This window comes from Neospora caninum, chromosome VIIa (genome assembly GCF_000208865.1).
Source record: "Neospora caninum Liverpool complete genome, chromosome VIIa".
Taxonomy (NCBI): Eukaryota; Apicomplexa; class Conoidasida; order Eucoccidiorida; family Sarcocystidae; genus Neospora; species Neospora caninum.
The window spans coordinates 42009-67579 of NC_018393.1; the positions used below are offsets into that span (position 1 = coordinate 42009).

Sequence of the window (25571 nt, forward strand, 5' to 3'; positions counted from 1 at the left end):
TGGCATGCTGTCACTGCACTGCATGCACCTAGAGTACATACACGCCCATATCCGCTACAACTATGAGCAAAGGCGACGACGTCTGCGAAGGCATCCAACCTCACAAGCGCTCTGGCCACGCCGACATACACGGGAGTACCACTACCCGAAAGGGACCGCGAGTCAGGACCCTCTGCAGACCAGCGTTAAGGGTGACGCAATCAGGACGTCCCAACCCTGGACGATGCGGTAGATACCACAGACACGCAACTCCACACAGGCTATGTCGGAAGCCATCGAGACAGTGCCCGGAGAAACCACGGCAGACAGGGCACACCTCCCACGAGCCCTCAAACTCTGCCTGCCGCCACACACGTTAGTGCGAATATCCACCTCAAACGTGACAGGCGCCATCCTGCTACTCCATCTTCTATAAACCACTTAATATGAATGGCGCACCAATCAGACGGTAGCAGCAGCCAGTCCATTAGGCGCAAAACCGATAAACCGACATGCAGCCGGATTCCCCTGCTGCAGATACGTTGCGTGTCAGTAATGGAGTCGGCCACACGCTGAAAAACACAATCACGGCACCATGGGTCAGGGCCACTGCAGGTGGAGGACCAATTGATGATGTGGCTGGTTACGCTCGGGCTATGTGAGACATTGCTGGTATGCAGACGTAACTTTCAACATCATATGCTACTACGCTGTGGTACATTTGAGCGAGCCAGTGATCTGCGTTTGCGTACCCACTCGACCTGCATAAGTGCCGCACCGCGACGCCGAAAACGATACGCAGACACGTTTTTGGAGCAAATCTGTTCCCTTCTTGTCGCATACATATCCGATGCTCCCAGACTCGCCATCCCCCCTCCACCACAGTGGTCTCCACCATATCACATCCTCCGGCCCTTGTGTATCGGCTTCCCGCGGGCGCCACCAATCTGCATGATTGGCGCGTAATATCACTTACCGCCACGCACTACAGCACACAGTGGTGACGAACCGGGCAGTCTCTTGCCTCTCCATGGCCTCAGGCGACCACATGAGTCGTTCTCATGACCCATGCCCGACACGCTACCACACTACCCCAGTCGCCACTAGTGGACTGGAATATCTGTTAACTGAAGGTGGATGAATGCTCAGAAACTCCTAGCTAAAGACATGTTCGGCCCTCCCCTCCCACACACCCACAGAAAAAAAAAGGACCCCCTGAGGGCAGTGCCAGTCACTCCCTTCCGTGGCAAATTGACAGAACCAGAACCGTTCAACACTGGCCGATGTGTGCAAATCGCGTCCCTGCCAGGCCCAGCCCAAAATTGTGTGTGTCCAGCAAGTACACCGCACCACGTGAACGCACCCCACACAGACAATCGATAGACCCGCGGAAAACACAGCATGCGTCCAGCTGTCGGTGCGAGCGGCTGCCTCGAACAATGATACGCCACACCATCGGTGCACTCGACTGTCGTTATAGGATCAGCGAACGCTGTAGCGTGCAATATGAACTAGGCAGTCACGCGATTTAACTTCCTTTCACGTCAACACCACCGTCTTGGCCCTCCCTCCTCACATGCCCCCCCTCTGCATCGCCTCTCAGCCAAGTAGATATAAGACCTTCTACGCACAACTCTAGCGATCTCCCGTTACACACCGACCCTCCGCGCCTCCTCCGCTCATCCTTGCCGCACCCTGTATATACTGTCTCGTTCTCGCTGCCAGCTGGTTTACTTCAACTCACAACACGGAAATCAAGATGTGTATCACTGACACATAGTCAACGCCCTGACGGATGTCCATTTCAATACCTCGAAATGACAAATCACAAGCCACCCGTCCTACCTCTCACCGCTGCCGGCTCGCTCCACTCGTCCCCACAAAGTTGGCACAAGCACACAGGGAACCTTACTGTCTCCGGCTACGCCCCACACCAACAGGCCCGCAGAGCGCCATGTGACAGGCATGCATGCACTCCCTCGCCTCACCCCCCATCTATGCCGTCCTTCCACGGAAGCCCCTCATCCATTACCTTCACCACACCCCGCTCACTGCCGCTGCCTCCAGCCATCCGCTGTGCTGCTCCACCACCAACCGCCTACAAGAGGCATGTCATATAAAGCCAACTCTGGTATACGGTGTTCAGCTTGCCTCCACTCAGCGAACGATTCCCTCCACTATCGCTCCCGCAGTCTCAACGCAGAAACCAATCTCCACCTAGATACCCAGCCGATTTCCACAGTCAGCCCAATAGCACAACCATAACAGCAACACACCCCGCAATCGCTCTCACTCTTCAGTCTTATCCAGGACGGCATCATGCGGCTGCGTGAAGCAACAGCACGACCCACTATCTTCCTGCCCCTAAACGCTACTCCATCTTCTCCGCACGCGATACCCACCTCCACTGCCTACACATTCACCACTGCCGCCCCATATCAGGCTCCTTCGTAGCACCGTTTCGATTCGATGGCTGCCACACTTGACATTGGCTCCACTGGCCTGAACTCACATCCGTCGCCTATGCACACAATTGCACAATGCTCTGCAGCCTTGCTCAGGAAACGACTGCTCCGCCTCATCCGTGAATACGGGCCTCGTTGTAACCGGCCAACCGTTCCAGCCGAAACCTGTTGTCTCCCCGCAGGCGCTCTCGCGTCGCCGGGATTAATGAGATTGCCTGGCTACCTCCTCTGCCCCTCCACTCTGTACCGTGGTTCCGCCGTTTCGGTCCCACTCTCAGGTTATTTGTGAGAAAGCACTCGAGAAAGAAGATTCTTCTCTTCTCCGCTCCGGCACTCGTCAGTCATCCCACCCACTCTGACACACCTAGCCACATGGCCAGATGAAGTAACAAGAAACCACAAGACAGTGCACAACTACATAACCAGGATATGGGGCACTTACTGGCTGCGTCTGGAAACATCCAAAAAAAGGTCCCCTCACTTGATTTCATTATGTCCTCCATGGCTCGGCCAACCATCCGTGGCCTACCAGGCCATCATTCGCTCTGCCTTTGGTGTCCAAAGTGCTGCCGCTGAGCGCCAATCCCCTTTCAAGGCCGACGTCAGCGGTGGCTCGCCAACACCCAGCGTGCAGCCATCCGCCTCCACACTAGTTATCAGTAAACACGTAGAGTCCTAAGCCACTCCCATTGTACTTTCACGAAGCAGATAGGAAAAGCGTCCACATTCGCGGACATTCAAAATAGTAGAGGCGCTTATTTCCTACTTGCAAACCAGAGAAGCGCTCGAATGATCGGTGCCCTCCAACTGGCGTTAGTGTTGCCAGAATGACAGGCAGCCACAAGGAAGCAATGGAAATGGCTCTCCATCACAACTCTTCAACCTCCGGAAGTTGTGTAAGTAGCGCCCGCCGTGCTGGAACAGAAGCCTCAATACTATTATTTCCTACTAGGCACGTAATTATGTGGCAGACAAGTGCCAGCATACGATATGTACGCTCGTAGCTCCACCGAGTCTGCAGAGGGCTAACACAGAAACGATATGTATCCAATCGGAGTTTCTACACGAGTGTTACCACGTCCCACTTGCAGCGCGTTTTTTTCCTGTCACCAGACGCGCAAAGCGCCATCACGATCAAGCAGGCACACCTCAGCACACCATTGCTCACAGGAAACGACACCCCTCAGGAGAAGGAAAGCCAGATTGCCACTTACTGGATGCAGCTGACAGAATCGCAGATTCCCGGCATTCAACCGATGATAAAACCACTGTCGAGCAAGAAATAAATCATACATCCCTGAGACCCAATTTCGGCCACGACAATGTCAATGTTGCCCGCAACACAAGGCTGTCCCTGACTCTGTCCACTACCAAGCACGAATAAACTGTTCCGGCGCCTGGAACAAGCTCCGGTTTATCTGTGGACTGTAGGCTTCAGTTCATGTGAAGGTGCAGGGAATAGTATCTTCTCGACCTTTACTTTAAACATAAGTGCTGCACGGTTTCTGCTGCACTCATGCGGCTGTCACTGGGTCAAGATATTCCCCGCACTGCTTGGGGCGGGGGCCGACTAAGCGGAACCCTCCGTTTACTCGAAGCCTTCATCCCCCGCGCGATGCTCTTAGTTTGAATCCGGGTCGGCTAGCCACGCTGCAGAAGCAAACGGAACGTGAGTCAGAGTTTTGCTAAGCTGGCGAACGTGGCTGGTCGCTGAGGGGCTCCTCCCCCCTCAACCGCTTCCAAAACGTGACTTCAAACTATCCATCTCTGCCATTAGCGCTTACGTTGCTCAAGTACTATAGCAAAAGGCCGGGAGGATAAATATGGAGCGTGGAAGTGTCAGTAACTCTCGTGGGCGTGGGTTGATGCCGTGGAGCAAGTACGCAGTAGTTTTCGTGAGATGGATAGCCTCTACGGTGATCGCGCATTTGCATAGAAACGATATCCTATTCCATGACGACCGTACGATCTGGGGCGCGGTGAGACAAGAAAAAAAACAAGGAGGCAATTCAACAATATCGTATTGGTGAAACGCCTCTGCAGCGGCAGACGAACATTTGAAGATTTTGTTTCCTAGAAATACCATGCTGTTTTCGAAACAATCGAAAAATAAGAAGAATCTCTCGGAGCCAGCAGGAAGACTTACGAGTAGTGCAATGCCGACAACGCAAAAACAACCTCCGGGTCACAGGAGATAGGCAAAGCAAGGACAAATGCAGGGAGCGCACAACGTGGTGATGGTGAAGGCACGCACAAATCTGTGAAACGAAGAAACATCTGATGTGTAGTTTTTAGCTCGTGCGCAAATTCCCATGAAGACACATTTCGTCTCGTTAAGCAGAGGTCAACATCCCCATCGCCAACAACGTTTGAATTCAGGTGCCTGTCCGAAGAGCAGAAGGCAAGTGTCTGTCACTGCTCAAAACGTTCTAGACAATAAAAATCCGCAGACTGCCTGGAGAAGGATGGCTTACAGCACACTGTCGCGGCATATTCTTAGCTGTCTCAACTGCAGACAACCAGAGGAGAAAAGAACCAAACATGCCAATAACCCATGCTGTCGAAGGAAACGGGAGCCGCATCTGGGCTTCTGCAAGCTCGATGCCGTTGTCGTGGTGTCCAACTGGAGCTTCAACTCTGAGAGGAGCCACCTGCAGCTGCTCCGTGCCCAGCGGGTGCTAAACCACAGTTCAACCACTGAAAGTCGTACTGCCACGGAAATGACATCGAGCTTGGCGTGCGACAGCCTACGGAGTGTATCTGGAAATCTGCGGAAATGACCAGTGGAAGACAGCAACCGGGTTCGTTGCTCGCCCATTTTTCATCCTTGGCTTTGCCGCCTTCAAATAGTGAACCGGAAGACAATCCCCCTTGGGGATTCCTCGACTGCTTTGAATCTCCAACATCTGTGAGTAAAACTTTTGTCACTCTGTTGGTTCTACGGTATCTGAGAGAAGCTGGGCAACACCGGTTCCATACGTGAAGTTACTCACCCGTAAGAGGGTCGTCTATTTTTAGAGACTCTAGTTCTCTCAAAGGCGGCGTTTCTCGCGTCTTCGCATTTTCGTCACTCATGCGAGCATGACATTGATCGAATTTCTCCACCAAAGCTCGGATTGTGCTACGTGTGTGCTCAACTATGGAGAACTGTTTCACGCAAGTGACTTTTGGCATGCCTAAAGTGGGCACCTGTGTAAGGGGCAGACGAGAGCGGTCGTTCGGCATCTTCAATCGTGTCGGCGTCGTCTCTCAGGAAGTATCACACCTTGTTTTGAGCTTCAGCCGAAAGCGACTCTGTTTAAGTGGGTGATTTACTTCCACCAACTACCACCTTTCTTATGGCTTAGGTTCTTGCGATGCTTGTAGCTCCATCAGCCCTCTCTGACGGAGTTTCTCTTGGCTTACTGTGCGTAAACTCAGAATTATTCCAACGAAGCAACTGCCACATTCAGTTCTAACTGGGACCGGAATTGTGATCAATGAGAATCACATTCCCGAGAAGACAGCAGGACCGACTGAGAAGGGGAGTCCGTTTTGCAAAGCAAACGCTGTCTTCTGGACTTCGAGGTCGACCAACAAGCTGAAGGGACATACTTATTTCCGTTGACGCGGGAAACCAAAAAACGAAACGGAAGATAAAAATGGGATAAAACATGCATACATGCAGTTGTACACATCCGAAGGAGCTGCACACTCTCCCTAACCACAAGGACGCACGGCTGTGGAGCCGCTGAGTGAATACTGCTGGTACCGACCCCGTTTTCCCACACTAAACATGCAGAAAAACAGAGCAAGGATGAAGGAAGTTCCTCGGCAACAAGAACAGGGGAAAAAGAGAATGAAACACCTTTGTTCGCACTGCCCGACAACAAAGTTATGCACGTCAGCTCGTACACAGACCAGCCTGCATCTTGCTGTGCACCCTCCAAAGAAAGCCGTTCGGAAGTGTCGAAGAAGACCAGGACCTTGGTGCTCAAGCCCTACCAAAGAGGGAACGAAGAAACTACTGTCATCGACGATTCTGCTGACTCATCCCCCCACGCTGACAAGTCGACCCCGTGTAAAGCCACACAACGAAGCTACCGAATCCAACTGTAAGTTTCCTGGTCCATCTGCCATATGAGAAAGCTGTACATAGCGAAGAAATCGAAAAAAGTGTCTTCGTATTCCATTACCGTGGTGGTCCACCGAAGGAAAACCAGTGGCCCGTTGCCTGCCTTGAGAATCAGCTCATATGGGCTGGCAGGTGCGTACCCGTTTGGGCGACGCCACCTGCTCAGTCACTGCCTGTAGTCTTCCTTGTCTTCCTGCGTCCTATCCTCCCGCTCCAGCATGCCAACACCTTCTGCAACTCGCCACATACCACTGCTGATGGTTGACGATTTACGCTGGATATTCATCTTCCCCCCTTTCCAATTGCACCGACTCGCCGACAACCTGTTCAGGAAAAAAACTGGTTCCACGTTATTCGGGCCCGTCTGTAGCGGAAAATCTGTTTGTGTGCTGCTATTGTATCTAGACGTTGAACTCTTCTCTGATGCATCTTGCTTTCTGTCCCCGTTTTCTTCTTCAAAATCTTCATATCTTATTAGCAACGTTGCTCCACCTGAGATCTTCCCAGTCGTGTTCGACAGCGGGAGGAAAGTCCTACTCAGATGAGAGTATGATCAGTACCAACGTATTGAATCATAAATTTAGGGCAGTGCCCGTGAACTATCGCCGTCTCATGCGATTCTGGTTTTGTCCTCAATGGTTCACAGTTCCCTCGCGGACAGTTGATAGGCGCCTTATTTTGCCAGTTGCACCAGTTCACACCTCTTCTTGCAGCAAATGCTACTCTTCGTCCGTTTCCTCGGATTCGATCTCACTTTCCCACAGCGCCGGTCCATCCCCGTCGCTGGACTCCGATGGTTCCTCTGATTCACTCTGCCTGTCTTCCTCGCTCTGCTTCGCTTCGTCTTCGTTACCTTCAGCTCGGACTTGTATCTAAAAAGCGAGACACGACATGGTGGTCAAAGAGTCAAACGGCTCCGTTGGCACTCGGCGGGTCGAAAGCAGGAGATCGACAGCTTTGGTGATTACATGAAAGAGCACATATGAAGGGATACGAAGATGGATGAACGGTGAGAGGAGCTGCTCCGACTGCAGTGTTTTCTTCCGTTTTTCTTACGCTTACCTTGAGCTGAGCTATTTGCGCAAGAAGGCTTGGTGGTTTGTTTTCGTTGATTAGGCGAACACAGTACGCTGCTAACGCGGGCATGCGCTCCAGCGCACCATTCAAATCTACAGCGCCTTCGTCGCCTATTTTTTCCCCTCGGAAATCCTGTTTGGCCACAGCAGCACGCAGTGTACAGGCACACACACCGCAACACATCGAAACATCCTTAATAAGAAACGGACGGGAAAAATGCATCCGACTATTCACTCCGCGTATTAGGCGGACGGCCACAATGGGAAGACGAAACACGTTATTTACACGGACACGAGATGCCAGACGCGTGTAGTGAAGGCGTGTGTACGGGATTTCAAAACATCCCTCGAGCAGGGTGTCGAGGAACTTTGACTGTCTCTACTCAGGCGCTGTCCATCTGCTTTCTCGTCTCCGTCTTTCGCTCCGACCGGGCGTAGCCGCGCGCCTCATTGAGGGGGTCGGAAACGTCACAGCCCTCGGGGCGTTTCACGCGATGATTCTGTACGCACCTGTTGCATCTCCTGTTTCGCTTGTTTTTCCTCCCTTGTCGTTTGCTGCATGGCAGCCACATCTTCGACGTCTTCGACCTCCAGAATGGCTGCTTCGAACTCCCCTCCTCTTCCTAGCGCTTCGCCTTTTTTGCCCGACCGCGCCACTGGCGCAACAGACTCAGCATCATCCGGGTGGTCCTCTCCAGAGTCATGTAGAATACGGTCTGCATATATGTCGCCCTTGAAGCCTGACTTCGCAATACTGTCCTCCTGAGCGCATCCCACAGAGGCCTGTGACAGAAGGTAAGCTCCGCTCCGCTTTCTCGCTTTCTCCCTGCGCCCTCGCTTCTATCGGCTGCTTCCGCCTGTCGTCCTTTCACCACCTGCTCTCTACATCAGAAGAAATGCAGCGAGTTACATTCTAACCTGGTGCACGAATCTGTCTCCGTTCCTCTGTCCCTTCCCGTCTTCGCACTCCTCGTCCGTCTGCTCAGTCGCCGCTGCCCTGTTGCTGGCGGTTGCGTCTTACCGGGGAAGCCAGCAGATCCTTCAGCGTCTCCGCATTGGCAAACCACTCTCGAGCGGCATCCTTGTCCTGAGTCTGCTGCCCAAGATGACCCTCCCGCGTTGTATTTTCCATGGTGAAAAGGCCGCGATCCACGACAACCTCGTCGAGGAGTCTCTTCTGGAGCTGCTTGCGCCAGATGTTCTCTTCGATCGAGTGTTCAGTGACAAGACGGTAGACATGTACGTCACGAGTCTGACCGATTCGATGGCACCTGACACAACAAAACGCACGCGGGCACTCACAGAAAAATGAAGGAGTTTCCTTCCTCCGGGACTGCCCTTCGTCCTGGTGGTACGCTCGGAAAAAATTTGAAATCGGCATCTCTCCTACTACGCCGTTGACTTGAGGGAAATATAACCGAAATTCAAAAGGAGAAAAGGCACATGACAGACACATTTTGCCTCCGTCTCCCTATTGCCCCGGTGGATTTCACCTCAAATTGGCCTGCGTATCTCCAAACTTCGTCCCTCTTTGCTACCGCATGCCAACCGGTTACTCTTCGTCCAGCCTTGATCCTTACCTATCCATCGCCTGTCGATCCATAGCAGGGTTCCAGTCTGTGTCGTAGAAGATAACCGTATCGGCGCCGGTGAGGTTCAGGCCGACGCCTCCAGCGCGCGTGGAGGAGATAAACAAAAAGATCCGTGGACTGGCATTGAATCTTGTCACAACTCTCTGACGCTGGTCGACCTGCACCACACAAGACGTAAGAGGCGCCTAACAGGCACCAAGGTCTACGGCGGGGATCGACGAGGCAGACGCATCTGCGCGGGTACACGGGAGTGTTGACCGCAAATCCGTAATGTCGGCCGCTGTTTGCGTCCCAGACTGAGAACTGCTCCGAAAAGAACTGCACTTATCCCTCGGACCTGGACACAACACGCAGAACAACCTACCTTTGTGCTGCCGTCCAAACGCACGTACGTGAAGCCCTGGTGGTTGATCCACGATTCGAGCACATCCAGCATTTTGCTGAACTGTGTAAACAGCAAACACCGGTGGCCATCAGCTCGTAGTTTGGTCAGAAGTTCCGCCTGAAATGGGAAGAAGACTCACAGCCTTGGAGAGAAAAGATCTGCAGACGGGCGCATGCGAAAAGCCCAATAGGAGACACGAAAATCTGACACCGCGAAACAGCCTGCTGTCCTGAGCAATACGTCCCATACGCAACGGCAAATAAAAAAAAATAGACACGATTACGAAACCGATGAGGGCGTCAGTCTGAGGCAACTCAATACGCACAATGAGTCCGCGCCGCTGTACCACCTCGCGTGCATATGTGTGCACCGGAACTCTACAGGCGATCGTCTGAAGCACCTGGAAACCGCTTTCCCTTGCCTCACCAAAATAATCAGTTTACCGCAGTCATCTTGCAGAGTCTGCTTGTGAGGGAAGATGCGCCGCTGTCTCTCAACTGCCTCATGGAGCTCGGCTGCGCTCCCCTGGAGAAAGTCGAGACTCTCCGCGAACGCCGAAAACGAGTTCTCCCGAGCTTGGATGCCACCAGGACCTCGCAGACTGCAACGCACACGCACGAATCCACGCGAGCGACATGGTCCCGACTGCCTGCGCATCTTCAGAACGCCCGGAGCTTGTGGGGCTCGCGGGAGATGATCTCTGGCCGAAAAAAGGCACAAAGACACACACCTCTGCTAACGGGACTGTTCCTCAGTCCCTCTCGTTGCCCCTCCTGGCAAGGTGGCGGCCGCATATCGCGTTCTGCCGGGCAAGAAAGCGACACGGAAGACGTGAGTCCAGCCTGAGACGCCGAGAGCGCACGTGGTAGAGTCTGCCTTCGCCCTCTCGCTCCAGTGGACGGCAGAGCGTCTAAACGTCCAAAAGCCATCGACATCGCGACTCTAGCTTGCCAGCTGGCTCGTGGAGAATCAGCTTGCGAGGCAAGCCGCAGTGTGTTGCTTCTCACAAAATACGGGGGGCGCCGGGTTGGACACGTGGATTGCAGAGAACCGAGCAGCGGAGAATGACAGTCTGGTCACGGTCAAAGACCTCTGTAGGAGTCGGGGTGATACGCCGAAGGGTCTCCGTTCGAGCCAGGAAATCCTCGCAGATTCGGACCTGCAGCACACCAAAACAAAGGAACGAAGGCACTGTCGCCGGTGGTGACATGACTCACGCGGAAACAGCCACTCAAGTCGCGGATGCTCGCGTTCGCGTCTCCTTCCAAAAACTGACAAACGCCATGTCAGCATCTGATTCGGTAAGAAAAAACACGTGTCTGAGTCTCCCACTACCATGCCTGCGTGCCTCTGAACTAGGTGACGAATCTCCGGCTCGTCACTACACCTTTGACTCCGCGATTCACACACACATGTACTCCCGCTTCACGCTTGCCTGGTTGCACTGCGGGAAACAGAAAAAACCCCGGCTGCGACGACCCTGTTCGCCTCAATTTTGTCAGGCCACAGGGCGATCCTCCACCGTTTCTCTCCACAACAGCAACTCCAAAAACACTCCGCCCCGTTCTCCCTTTCCATTAGCTGTGGCCTCGCCGCAGCACCTCTTGGGCATTGAACCATTTCCTTCCTGTTCCCCGGCCCTCTCTTTCTACGCTTGTCGTTCCCTTTGTCTCTTCTTCCCTTCAGTCGCTCGCTTCGCCGTCACTCGTCCGCTGGTTTCTGGTCCTTCTGTCCGTTGCGCGTGTCGGAAGATCTCACCGGCTCGTGGACGCTGCCGATGGGGTTCAAGGGAGATTGACTGATTTCCTTCCTGAGCAGCTCCCGAGTGTCGCGGCCGCCAAAGGGTGGAGGCGACGCGAGAGAGAGACAAGAGTTGAACAGAAACACCGCCTGTGAAGCCTGGCATCGCATCTCTTCTGATCGCCAGAACTCTGTCAGAAGCAAAGAGCACAAACGTTTGACAGAGCGACGGGGGGGTGGGGGGGGTGAGGAGCAGACAGCGAACGACATACTTCTGTAAAACTCCCGCTCGTAGGGTGTCTGTATCCACCTCAGTTTCTGCGAGCGAACCAGGCCACCAACATGCCCCTAAGAAACTGCCGAAATTTGCACGTGTCCATATGCACAGTACCGTATCGGCGACACACACCCGGGCAGTACTGCAGAAAAAAGAACGCGTAAGCCAGGGGGACCTTAGCAAGGTCGGATGCGCCTGACAGAAGAGCCCGACGCCGACGTGAAAACGCAGACCCGAAACGAACAGAAGAGCCACCACGGGGCGCCAAGGAATCCAAAAACCTTGCTCGGATTTCTACGCCACAGGGCCTGTATCTGCGAGAGAAGACGTAACCTCGACCCACGTCGATGGAAACGTGCAGAATCAGGCAGGTGCGCAAGTCCCTTTGCGCGTACACATCTAGAAACTCCACGCATGACGCACCTGCTTTGCGCATCCGCGTCCCTTCGTTAGCGTCGACAGCAGCGCTGAACGGTTCGCCTGGTCGTGCGAGAAGCGTTGTCGGGAAGTCAGCTTTCTGCGCGCCTCTATCTTCGCCTCCAGCACCGTCTCTATATTCTGACTCACTTGGCGGCGTGAGGCTGTCTAGCAAGGACTCGCCACCTGTGGCGTCGACGAGGCACAAACCCGGCTGCATTTCGCATCTTTCGCTGGAAACCCAGCGCCTCCATAGGGTGCCTGCTCGCTTGATTCCCCTGGGCATCTGCCGCCGGGGTTTGCCCCTGTCCAACGTAGCTGGGGAGCAGATCCCTCCTGAGCTGCCTCCAGCGCCGGCGCGAGAACCCAGAGAGTCGGCCCGCCCAGCAGATAGAGCACCGGCCTCTACCTCGCCGCTCTTCAAAACCATATCCTGGTCTTCCACAACCTTGCCATCCTTCTCGCTGTCCTCCTGCTGGTGGAGGAGATGGGATACAAAGGCAGGAGGAACGGGGAAACAGTTCCGTACAAGGCGGCGACGGTCACGACCCCAGCAACGGCGCCGGGCATGGGCGGCGAGAAAACCGTCCAAATCGGGGATTGACGCGCAGCCAAACGGTTGCGTGAGCACCAAGGAGACGGGCAAGGCAGACGAGGCAGAAGCCGAGTGGGGCGTGACTTGTGCGTTGCTCGTATCAGACGTGTTCCGGAGAAGCGGAACCTCGACGAGAGACCCGAGGGAAGGCACGACGGACTCAGCGCCTGGGCCCTTTTTTCCCCCTGGAGTCGGACTCATCGCAGCACGCAACAGTCTTCTTCTCTTCGTCGACGAAAGCGAAGGAAGGACGGAAGACTGCGTCGAGGGGACGGCTGGGGCCTTCGCCAAATGGTGTCTGTCGTGTTCCTTTGGCAGCGACTCCTCGTTCGTTGCGCGTCCCTCCTCACGAGACCGCCGGGCAGCCGCGCGGGCGGAAGCGCGCAAGCTGGTCGAAGTTCCACCGGCAACCAGCGCCTTCTCTTTTTCCACGTTTGGGTCTCCTACACATGCCAGGCGGCCGGGAAACGCCGGCGCAGACGAGACCGGCTCGGAGTCTTGAGGCGGCGGGAGCTGGGCGGCCTCGAACGTCCCCGCGTCTCCTTGCCCAGACTCGGAGACAGGCCGGAAAGGAGACAATCGAGACGAAGACAGAGAGGATGACCCAGCCACGGCAGGAGCTGATTCGTCCGACGCACGAAGACGTGGGAGGACGCCGGGGAAACCCGGCACACCGTTGGGAGAGGACGGAGGTTGTGCGCCTCTTCCACTGATCTCGCCCGTCTCTTCCGAGTTTGCGAAGGAGGGCATGGGTCTCTGACTCCCACAGGACTGAAATGAGACGCGAGCTGGAGACGACGCGTGGACACCCGATGCGCTGAAAAGCCGCGGCTCGTCCACTGCTATTCCTTCTATGTGTCCTCCCTCTCCCTGTCCTTCGCAGTCCGGACCGCTGCAGGTATCCACCGGCGTCAGCGGCGAGGTGCGGCTGATGTCGGGCGACTGTCGCTGGTTCTCGGTGTGGCCGAGGCACCCTGTAGATTCACACGCTCCACGAAATCCGAGCGATGCGCCGGAGGCATCTTCTCTGTCCCCCGCACGCGGTCTGACCCCCGCAGGGAGACACGCCTCTCCCTCTGTGCGTGCCTGTGCAGGTGTCGGACCTCGTAGAGGGAGCGCCGCGGAAAACGACCGGGCGGAAGCCCTACAAGCCGGCGAGGGAGGAGACTGAAGAACCGAGTTGGGCGACAGAGCGTCAACCGGCTGACCGTGGGAATCCACCGACCCAGCCACCGGTAGCCACGACAGGGGAGCAGGGGGAGCAACAGAGAACGGAGGCGCGGAAGACTGAACAGGAGAGGGCGACCGACCCCGAAACGGGGGGCCTTGAAGGAGACCGGAGGAGACAGTGGAAACGATGGGCACAGCGACAGTTGCCAGAGGCGCAGGAGAGTCACGTGGACGCGTGCCGCCAGGTCTTCCGGCTTCGCCGCTCGACACGGGAGGCGACGCGCGACAGGGTCCAGCTTCCACTGGATACTCCGACATGCGAACGAGAGAGGACACCTGGGAATAAGGGACAGGTGAATGACAAGTGAGAACCAACTCTGGGTCCGTTTGATCTCGCGGAGGAGGCCACAGAGAAGACGCCGTGCCTTGTTTCTCGACAGACACACGCGGAGACAGAGCGGTGAGATCGGCGACTGCTGCCCTCTCCGACGCTGAACAAGACGCAGAGCATGGCGGCCCGCAGAGGGACGCGTTCCCCTTCTGGCTCGCATGCAGGCGACGCGTGTATATCGGCTGAGGCAGGGAGAGGAGGTCACATCCCTCCACAGGCGTGGCGACAGCCAAAAGGTCAAAGGGGGAAGAAGACTGCAAACGCGGCGAGGAAGACGAAGGGCAGAGAAGGCGAAGTGGAGACCAATTCTGGGCCAGGCCATGCTGCAGAGAGGAGAACCGCATCTCGTAGTGGATCAAGGACACGATAGGCAGCGTGACCCGCCTGCCAGAAAGCACACGAAAGCAGGGACGGCGCGAGAAACACATGAAAAAAGGCAGCTCGTTTTGCTTCCTGACTGTACAACTCTCGAGTTCTCGTCTGTGGACGCTTGCTGCTCTCTTTGTGGGACACCCACGAGCGGCAGTTGACCTGTGGGATGTGCCTAGATACAGTTGCGCGTAAATCCACAGGCTACTAATCGGTGTGCCACACGGGATCTTGCATATCACTCTCGAATCCCCCACATTTTAGCAGAGGCGGGCCAGCCATCGGTTCTCAGTGGCGCGTCGATACGCTCACCGACACGCGCCCCGACAACCACAGAAAAACATACACCATACAGTCTCCGAAACAGGGAAGGGAAAACAACGACGTGCGTGCATGCGTATACAAATATCGACGTCCAACACGCACGGGACCAGGTGAGAACACGATCGATCACAGGGCGTCGCCCCTTTTCTCGCGTGGTTCGTCTTTCGAGCGGCCTCCGCGACCTCTGCAAGCGGCGAACGAAACGCTGGGTTGAGTACATGAGCAAATGCCGACGGGCCGATTTTCCTCCGTAGCTGTGAGACGCGCTGCGCGCCTTCCTCACCGAAAGCGTTCCTCGATGCTCCAATTCCACGGCTCATAGAGCCACAGACAGACCATGGCCGGGATGTCGTAAGACAACGCATTGACCCCTCCGCCGCCGACGGGAGTTTCGATGGGCCTAGGCTCAAATAAATCGGGGTGGTTACACACCTTCCGTAACTGCATCAGGATATTCATCATGCCTCTATAATTGCCAGCGGCCATGGTCTGCTGGACCTGGCGTCTCTGCATAAATTCGTCGTACAGGCATTTCTGCCTCTTGGTGAGAGAGCAGCGAACAACGTGCTCGTATTTACGGGGCATCTGCTTCTCCACGTCTTTCTTTAGGCGACGCAGGAGATACGGACGAAGAAGGGCGTGGAGCTTCTCCAGCAACTGCTGATGCTCTGACACTTGCTCCTGAAAAGACGGACGAGAAGAACGCAGCAGAGGACGTCAAGACAAGGAGAAAGCGACAGGGGCGCGCCTGGGGAAGAGAGGCGGACGGGTAAAACGTGGAGACGGAGGAAAAACCAACGGAAAAGCACGCAAGTGGAAGATGTCCACAGTCATATTTTCATGCCAATTGCGGCGGTCGTGTGAGAGGCAGATTCCGAAGGCGAAACGCATCGTCCCGCTTTCGAGCCCTCGCCTGCATACACGGTTCTTGCGCAGAAACGCGAGCGTGAGCCTACCCTGTTTTGGCTCTCATCTGCGGCGTCTTCGCCGGGTTTCCCCCCCAATCCTTCGCCATTTCTCCTTCCGTCTGCCTCGTAGTGTTACCTGTTCGATTGCGGCTGTGAGAGGGTCTCCAAACCATTCCTTGAAGTCTTCGTGAGACTGGAACACCGTGGGCATGAGGAAGTGCATGAGAGACCACAACTCGGCCAGGTTGTTCTGCAGTGGCGTTCCCGTCAGGAGAAGCCTATGTTGGGTGTTGAACGTCAAGAGCGTTTGCCATCTCCGACTGTGGAAGTTTTTGATGTTTTGGGCCTCGTCGAGGACGAGAGAGTACCATTTCTTCCGCTTGAAGATCTGTGCGTCTTTTACCACCGTCGAGTAGGAGGCAATGCACACGTGAAACGCATACGGTCGCGACCAGCCTGTGCGTTTCTTCGCACGCTCCTGCGCGCTCCCAAAGTAAACGAGAACCTTGAAACCCGGGCAAAATTTGAAGAACTCGCGTTCCCAGTTGAGCATTACGCTCGTTGGCACGACGATCAGGTGCGGGCCCCACACGCCGCGCTCCAGCGCCAGTCGCGCGAGGAGCACAATCGTCTGCAGCGTCTTCCCCAGCCCCATTTCGTCTGCCAGAATGCCATTCAAGCCTTTGTCGTGAAGCGCAAAGAGCCACTGAACGCCCTCCGACTGGTACGTGCGGAGGGTCGCCCGGACCAGCGCCGGAGCAGGATTTGACGGAAGGGACGACGCACCAGGCGAGGCAGCTGGAAGCCCCTCCGCGTCGGACTCCTCCTTCGGACTCGGGCCTGGAAGATCGTCCACGTCCTGACCCCCGGAAGGCTCCGATGGCAAAGACGCATGCGTCCTCTCCTGCTTCTTCGCCACTGCAGGTGCGCCTGCGTGATGCGAAGAGCGGGGAGCGGCGGCCTCCGCGTGGCTCGGTCGCAAAGGAGACAAACGCTTAACATAGCCCCCCTCCTCACTCTTCACGCTCTTCACGCTTCTCAGGCTGTCTCCAGTCGGTGAGACGTGTTTGCCTTCGTAGACCGACGCCGGGGAACCCGGAGACCCCCCCAGGTGTACGTTCCGCGCTTTCTCCGAACCTTCTTGCTTCAAGAGATCTGCCCGCATATCCTGAGAAGGCGACGCGTCTCCAGCCTTCGTCTCCTCGCGCATTTCACCCCCCGGCGGGTCCTCTGCCGCGCCTTCCTCTCTTTTCACTGCCTCACTCTCTTCACCTGCCTGACCGGGACTGAGACATCTGGGGGAACGGCACGGAGAGGCCTCCGACGACTCCTCCAGCTGACAGCGGGAATCGCCGCGCGACCGCCTCGGACGCACACTGCGGTGGACAGGGACGACGACTTCCTCTTCGTCGCTGCTCGTCTCCTCTCGGCACGGCCTGGGCCCTGAAGACGGGGCGCCAAACCTGCGGAGCGTGAGAGGCAAAACGCGCACACAGACAGGAAACCTTTTCACGCACTGCCTTCCGGGTGCCGTCAGCTGTCTTGTACATGCCAGGACCGATGCAGCTGCACAGAGGCCGAGACGCGATCTTGGAGAAGGAATCGACAGACAGATGACTGAACGATCGACACATCCGGGCGGAAGACTGCACAAAACAACAACGACTTGCAGATCCGAGGAGAAAAACGAGGAAGTCAAACGCTTTCGTTGCCGACGGGTTCTGCGCCACATGGATACTCAATGAAACACGGACCTGCGCAGCACGTGTGGAGGCGACCACGAACAACACTGCCGCATCTGTGAGAAAAACTGAACTATTTGAGGAAGTTTGTAGGCGGAGGCGCCGACCGCACACAGAGGAAGAGACGGGCGACTTGAAAACCCCTGCTGTTCGATGGGAGAATCATCACACCAGGCAGAGCCGTCGAAGTCCTTTCCGCAGTTGCTTCCCGGATGCACACAAGCCTGCACTCTCACCTTCGAATGAGCTCGTCTATGGGCATCTCGGCATCCTCCTGCAGCCTCTTCAACTCGTCTTCCTCCTCATCGTCCTCGTCTTTCATTGCGGCGTCGAGTTCTTCATCCTCTTCCTCTTGCTTCCCGAAACACCCGCCATCCAAGCTGAACTCGCTCCTGTCGTCGTCTGCAGAATCGTCGTTACCACGCAGCCTGTCTCCCGCTGCTTCACCTTCTGACCGTGCTGCCCTCTCCTCAATTGCATGGGGTTGTTGTCCCCCTTCTTCTCCCTCTGCATGTCGTTCTTCTTTTCTGTCTTCTGTCTCTTCTCGGACCGTCTTTTCTCTGCGCACCTGGTTATCCGCCTCCCTCCGCCGGTCCGCAGCCAGCTGTGCCTCGCCCCCCGCTACACAATAGATCCTACGGTAACAGGGTGATGAAGCAGACAGCACAACAACAGGATGGAATGAGAAAAGGGAAAAAAGCCGGTAAAACCCAGTCCGGCGGTCAAATTCCACATTCGCTGGTAAAGCCTGGTGACTCTGAGTTGTCTCCGGGCTCCTCAGAGCGTTGGGTGTTTTGTCGTGGCAGAACGGTTTCCAGCTTCCCCACCTCTCCTCAATTCTTACCTCTTCAACAATTCATCGACTGGCATATTTGCTTCATCTTGTAGCCCGCGGAGCTCAGCTTCTGGGTCTTCTTGTTCGTCATCTTCCTTCTCCATTTCATCGTCGAGACGTTCGTCTTCTTCTTCTTGCTCCTTTGAACACACTAACATTGACCATTGATTCTCTTCTCCTTCTTCGTCTTCATCTTCTCTGTCTTCTTCTTCTCCATCTTCTTCGTCGCCCTCGTCTTCGCCTTCCTCTTCTTCGTCCTTTCTGCGGGCTTTCTCTTTCTGCTCCTTTCGCCGATCCGAAGCCAGCTGGGTCTGACCGCCTTCCACTCCGTAGATCCTATATACCAGGAATGGGAAAAATAGAACCGGCCAACATGAAAAGCATGTCGGCGCGTCGAGAGCGAAACAAGACACTGTGAGACTCTCTTGGCTTGCAACTTGCTGTTCCGCAGCAGGCACGTTTCATTTCGGTCGCTTCTGCGTGCTTCATAACTGCTCTACAAATGCCTCTTGCGTACAGACAAGCCGTGGTGTCGCCATCCCGCCACACCGTTTACCTCTTCAAGAGTTCCTCCACAGGCATATCGGCTTCATCTTGTAAGCCCCGCAGTTCACTCTCGATGTCTTCTTGTTCTTCTCCTTCCCCCCTTTCCATTTCTGCCTCCAGTCGGTCATCTTCTTCTTCCTGGTCCTTGGCAAACTTCGAGGCTGTCCACTCTTGCTCATCTTCGTCCACTCCTGCCTCCTCCGTCAGCCGGCCTTCGTCTCTCGCCTCTCTCTTCGTCCAGTCTCGGCCACAAGTCTGGTGGCCTGCGTTCCGTCTCGACCCTTTCCCTCTCTCCTTGGCCTCCTCTTCCGAAAAGATGCTGTTGCGGCGAGAAGACATGGTCGTCTCTGACGTTAGCCGTTTGCCTCCATCGAGCTGAGCCGGTCGAGGCTGATCCCCCGAGGCGCACTGGGCCATAACACAACCGCACGAGTCACGACTGAACAGTGAAAACCACGGCTGCAAGAAGACATGTGCACGTGCGAACACATTCCCTTGTTCCGTAGGGACCACACTGGTGCCACAAGGGGGCGAGAGCGCCCGACAGAACTACACTCGTGCGGCCTTGAGAGCCGGAGACACAGCCGTCCCTTCTCCCGGAGGGGAAAGAGGGGAGACCTGCCTGCAGCCCTGAGACGACTTCCCCTTACGAGAAGCGAACGGTACAGACGTAGAAACGCAGCGATGCAGACAGATGGACACACACAGGGCAACACGCCGGTAGAACACGGCGGTAAGTTACTGCATCCAGGTGCCGAATAAGCGGCGAATACATGCAGGCTGTTAGACGGGAGGGCCAGATAGCGACGCGTCAGTAAAGACTGCAGAGCCTGCCTTACGGGCAGGTAATACACAAGTGTGAAAAGAAGCGGAGACAGCTGGAGCAGGGACCCACAAGCAGGCTACTTTTCCTGAGGCCTGCACCCTGACGGTCCAGGATACGCTTCTTACCGGCTTCCGGAGCCCCTGGGCAAGCCGGCGGCACTGTTGCATGGCCTCGTTTACAAGGCGATCCAGTCTCTGTTTCTTCTTCTCGTGCAACTGTCGCTGCAGCTGACGCTTTTCGCGTTCCCACACGAGGCGCTCAATGCGTTGCCAGAAGACCTCCACAGGGCCACATGTGCTCTTTGCCACAGCTCGCAGCCGCCTACAGGAAAGGACACCAAGCAGAAGCAAGGATGCAAGCGGAAACACGGAAAACACCAATCCTCCCTATGCATAGGTACTCAGACTACACACCCGCACCATGCTGAATTCCCGTTGACGGCTGCACGGCTCATCCTGCCTGTTTCGCAACTTTTCACCTCCCGCTGGTGAGCGCGCTGTTCCGAACACGTCGGCGGCTGGGCCGTCACGCCCACGACACAACTCGATGGCGCACCACTTGGAGGAAGCAGAAACCGCAATGCATCCGAGCACGCGGCTCCCACTGAAACACCCCGCTGGCGCATGTGCAACCATGCACAGCCAATCACAATCTTTGGCGGTCGAGGGTAGCCACCGCCCTCGCAGTGTTCAGTTCCGTCCTCTCCCCTGAGGAGTACTTCAGATAACCACCGCCCTCGCAGCGTTCAGTTCCGTCCTCTCCCCTGAGGAGCACTTCAGATAACCACCGATTGGGAAGCAGTCTGTGACCGGACACCACAGAAAAGTACAGCGCCTTCTCTGTTACGCCCTTTGGTGCTCACCGTTCTTCTTCCTCGGCTTTCATTTGCTTCTTCTTCTCCACAGCTTCCACGTGCCGTCGACACCCTCCAGCGAGCTGTCTGAAGAGTTTCTTCTTCTCTTTATGTTCATCGATGACCAAATCCTGAAAACTTTTTATCTCTTTCTCCAGGATATTCCGGAAGACAACCTCCGGCACTCGCGCTGGCTCCTTCTGCGAGACGGGACCTCCGCCGCCTTCCCCGCGACCAGAAGACCGGCCCATCTTGACGAGGAGTTGCTGCAGCCTCTCCTGCAGACTCTGGATTTCCTCCTGAACGTTTTTCTCCTCCTCCTGGTCCAGGCCTACATCGTAAAGTCCCCCGAGGGACGCCAGAAACTCGCCCATGTCGACGCATCCAGGGTGCAGGAGATTTCCGCTGTCGTCCACGCCACACATCTTGCACGCCAACTCTGGCGGCGGCTCGTCCGGCAGCTCTTCGCCTCGCTGTCTCGCCTCCTCTCTCTGCTGTTGAATTTCCAGGAGAACCTGTCTCTGCTCCTCCTGCACTCGCAGAATCGTCCTCGCCCTCTCTTCCTGTCGGCTCCGCGCCGGGTGCCGGAAGGCTTGCCAGTGGACAGCGAGCTCTTGTCCTGCAGACGGCGAGGCGGGGCATGCCAAGGGCGCACACGGAGACGGGAAAGCTGGGTCGGCAAGCCGCCACTCTGCTCCCTGCGACACCAGCCGGCCGCGTAACGCACCGCTCGCAAACGGCTGGTTTCCAGCGACCGAGCCGCCCCAAGTCTCGCTGGTCGCACTGCGTTTCGGACGTTCCTCTGGGGGCCACCCGCCAGTCGGCGGCTCGGCTGACAAAGCGCCGCCACTTTCCGAAGGATTTCGAGACAAAGACAGCATGCACCTGCGTTTGCGCCCCTGCCGACCCTGCGTCTGCTCGCCCTGGCCGGTAGACGCAGCGGCGTTCGCTCCAAGACGGTGAGACAGAGGAGCTGTGGAGCCCGACCTCTGAGTCGGAGACGCCAGAGAAGAGACAGAAGACGAGGGCGGAGACGGGCTGTCCCCCCAGACACTGGTTGGCTGGGGACCGCCGCGATCTGGTCTTGCTTCGGGCGGGTCGAAGGCGCCGAAGAAAGAAGCACCCTCGGCGCCGAGCACGTGCGGCGGGTCCCGTGATCCCTGTTGCCTCTCTTCTTGAGGACCGGCCGTCCACGCGTCTTGTGGACGGTCGGAGCCTGCCGCCGCCGTGGCGCACCCCGCTTTGCTCTCGTCTCCGTTTTGCACGCGAGGGGTAAACGGCGGCATGTCTTGGAAAGGCACGCGCTCGCCTAACCCGTTCCCTCCCATCGTCCGTCGGCGGGGATTCCCGTCGCCGGAGGCTGTTTCACAGTCGAGGGGGGAGGCCGACCGGGGGTGTCCGTTGCTGCTCCCTGCGTCGCAGGAAGCGCCAGGGAAGCCCCACTGGTGCCGCGCAGGCCGGTCGTTCAGAGACATACGGGGACGCGCCACACTCTTCGGGTCTTCACGCGCCTCGGAAGATGAGGGCGGGGCTCGAGAGTCAACACCGGAGGAGGAAGCAGAAGCTACATGGCTGGGGACGCACCCCGGCTGCGGAACCGAACCGCCTCCCAAAGACCCGCCCTGGCAGTCACTGCCGAGAGCCGGCGGTGGGTTCCGCACCCAGGTGGAAGAGCCAGGCAGACCAGACACCGACTCCTTAGACGAGACGCCGCGATTCAGTTGCCACTGGGGCGGCGGCATCGTGAGCGTAGAGAGGACGGGAGGGCGGGCGGGAGCGCTAGACGGTTAGCCATGAAGAGACGCAGCGGGCACAGTGCAGCAGTGGCAAACCATGTTGCGAACGGGAACCTCGCCTCGAACAATATCCAAGGGAAGTTCGCCGGTTCCCTTTGGCCGGCGAGAGTAGACGCGCTCACTGGTTTTGCCGGGGCGTGTTAAGCGAAGATCTATGAATGCAATACCGAAGCAGATTCTCCACGGTGGTCTGCAGTCTAACTTCCTACTGCAGCGACAACACGCGAAACCCAGAGGAACGAATAAATTTCCCGCATGCGCACTCCGGAACGAGCGTAACAGCGGGCCTAGAGCTGTTTCGCGTCACATAGCACCGCTGGAGAGCAGGCGTCAGATGTCGGTGCTCTCCTCCGAACAGCACATCGAACGCATTCTATGCGGCGAAGGAGGGTTCTCTCTTAGATGGCATGCGTGCCAGCACAACTTCAAGATCCTCAAAAATGTCAGTTGCAACGAGGGCCTCGAGAAGGCCCTGACCTGAGAACCTCCCGAGAACGGAGATGCCGTGAGGCCAGGCAGGCAACCAGGGAAGCTGCGTCGACAGCCGGTTGAAAGGACAAAACCAAAAGACAAGCAAAACCAAGTGTGCCGAAAGCAAGGCAGCAAGTGGTGGTCTCTTCGGACCTTCTGTTGAAGGATGGGTCAGATATCCGCGTGAAACAGAGGACGACTGGAGGCGTGGACAGTCTTCCCGGTATCGGAGAAAAGGGGAGCGGAGAAGATTCGGCGCAGAAAGCCTGAAAGCGATTGACACACCATCTAGCTGATCTGGACAGGACGTTAGTAATGCGTTCGACTATCGGGACAAGAAAACAAAGAAAAACGTGTACAAGCTACCCGTTGCCGTTCACCGTGGGGTCTTCTTTTCGCTCACTTCCTGACAGCTCAAGGAAGGGTATCGCGATTGACCCCAGGATCAGTCAGCGAAGGAACACGTCCAGAAAAGTCGAAGATGGCAACAGATTTCGGTACGATCTAGAGAAGAGAAAAGACGGGAAAGGCAGTTACGCAAATCTGAAAATCTTTCCAGGATTGCGCTCATCGCCCACTGCGCAGCCACCGCCGTCGATGGCAGTACCATCCGGCAGACCTGGGGCTCAAGGTCACCTCACCAGGAAACCCTGAACAAGATACAGATTCTCACACGAGAATCGTTGCAACATGAAAACAAATTCGTAGTTTCGAGACAAGTGAACTACAGGGGGGGAGGGACACTGCAACCGTGTGGACAGTCCACTTGGAGCTGATGGAAGCGAGGAGGATGAGCACTCGCGAACTGCAGTCCTCGCAGATGCACGGCAGCTCACGAAAATGAGTGAAATCGCGCGACAGAAAAACAGATAGGTCTAAATACGTAAAAAGGTTCCTGGCACACCATCATTTGGCGGGCGATCCATCGTCCAGTGTTCACTTCTTGCCACTGCTTTCTCAAGGGCCGTCAAGCTAATTGGCTTTTCGATTATAAGCCGTGCGAACACCGCCCGAGGAAGACCACTTCTGTGGTCTTGAGAAGACAGTGGCGCATTGTCGGGGACAAACAGCAAAGGATCCTTTTGACCAACAGTTGCGTTGTCCCTTTCCTGTTTTCTTAGGCTGAGAGGCACCTCCATGCCGGAGATCAGCCTTTGTTGAAAGCACGTTGGCCATCCGTGCGCCCGCCAACGGTGTCTCGCTTTCGGTCCACTTCCCGCTTCCTTACAACGATGCAAGGCAATGGATCATGGCATCCGCCACAGTTGCTATATGCGTGCGTCCCACACATCTGCGACGCAGACCGTGAGTATCGTTCCCTGCCAGCTTTGTTCACCCCGTCAAAAGGTGGTACGGGACAAAGCACGCGGAATCCTTCTGTAGCGAATAACCTAGCGGGACGTCCCAGTGCTTTTAGGGTAGAACGGCTGATCACAGGTGTGAGACGCAAGACACGCTTGGGACGACCTCCCCTGTGGCGAAATCATTAACCAGTAAAGGGCCGCATCTTCCTGTCTTGCACTGGTGAAAACACGTTTTCCAACGTTGTTTGTCGGGGGGGTCGGCGGGGAGGGGCGTACCCATGTTGACAATCCTTTGGGCGTGGCATCGCGCGTCGCTCGTGGCAGGACACACACCTGTAGTCTCAGAAGGCAGTAGTGCAAGGACACTACGAGAGGAATGAATCCTGTATGGGGGAAAACCCGGATACAACAGTCCAGAGACTACCACGTTGGACCTGCTCGTTCTCGGGTAAGCGAGGCCTCCGAGTAGTTCCTGTGGCAGACATGAGGATGAGCGACACGCCTGTCTAGAGTTTCGATCCAGCTGGCAGGGCAGAGCCCCCTTGTGGCTCGCATAGGTATTGGAAATGATATGGTCGTCACCACTGCGATCTAGGTGGCAAAATTGTAGGCCGGTTAGCCTGGGGGTTGCGCCTCCTGTGGATTCGCTGAGACAGGTGATCTAGGAAGCCTCCACAGGAGAGGCGGGAGTACGCGGACCACGCCGATGGACAATGCAGCGAAACACCCACAAAAAGGCCCTGTCAGAACCAACCTCTTCTGCATCACCTCAGCAACCACAGGCTAGTGTAGCATGTAGAGAGCGTAGACCGCCATGTCTTCCTTAAGTAGGCGTACAACTGAATCCGCAGAGTACACCATTATACTCGTGCGGCCCCAGGAGAATGAGGAATCTGTACAAACCGACGTGTGTTAGACGCTTTCTCTACATCATAGGCCACGTGCTGAAACTGTTTGAAACCCAAGCTGAGCGCCCTGCGAAAGAGCCTGATATGCATGGAACACACGAACGATACTTCAAACGGTAGGAGCGGGTTTCCGCCGCTTGAGGCAGCAGCTGGACACCATCTCATTTATATTAAACAAGAATCCACACTTCCCTAGTGTTTTCGCAATCCGGCGTCCGGGCAAGCATACGTCTTTTAGGTTATTGTGTGTACACTGCGCGATTGTCGCCACGGAACCAAACCATTACAGCGGCAGGTGGCCCTAGCCTGTTCGCAGTTTCTCTAGCCTGCAACAACTCGCGTCCACGGTTCCCTTGTTTGCACAGTTCGTCGAATCGTATTACTCATGCGGAGTAACCTGCACCAGTCGCTAGAATTGCACTTGTGCCCTGCTGCAGTGCTTCTGCTGCTAAGGAATCACAAAGCGCGTCTCGCTCCACCTCTGTGCG

The 25571-nt window shown here is 56.2% G+C and overlaps 1 protein-coding gene across 1 annotated transcript; it reads right to left on the reverse strand.

The window, feature by feature from the left end:
* Nucleotides 1–7277: 7277 nt before the first annotated feature.
* On the reverse strand, nt 7278–22346 carry NCLIV_019390 (putative SNF2 family N-terminal domain-containing protein; the record flags this gene model as incomplete). Its single annotated transcript, XM_003882133.1, has 17 exons — nt 7278–7430; nt 7621–7767; nt 8145–8396; nt 8656–8905; nt 9215–9384; nt 9591–9728; nt 10038–10212; nt 10619–10770; nt 11370–11542; nt 12052–14585; nt 15178–15575; nt 15939–17265; nt 17781–18179; nt 18389–18715; nt 18936–19333; nt 19877–20072; nt 20614–22346. 17 exons carry the CDS (start codon nt 22344–22346, stop codon nt 7278–7280), a joined length of 8922 nt encoding a protein of 2973 aa, XP_003882182.1.
* Nucleotides 22347–25571: the final 3225 nt, after the last annotated feature.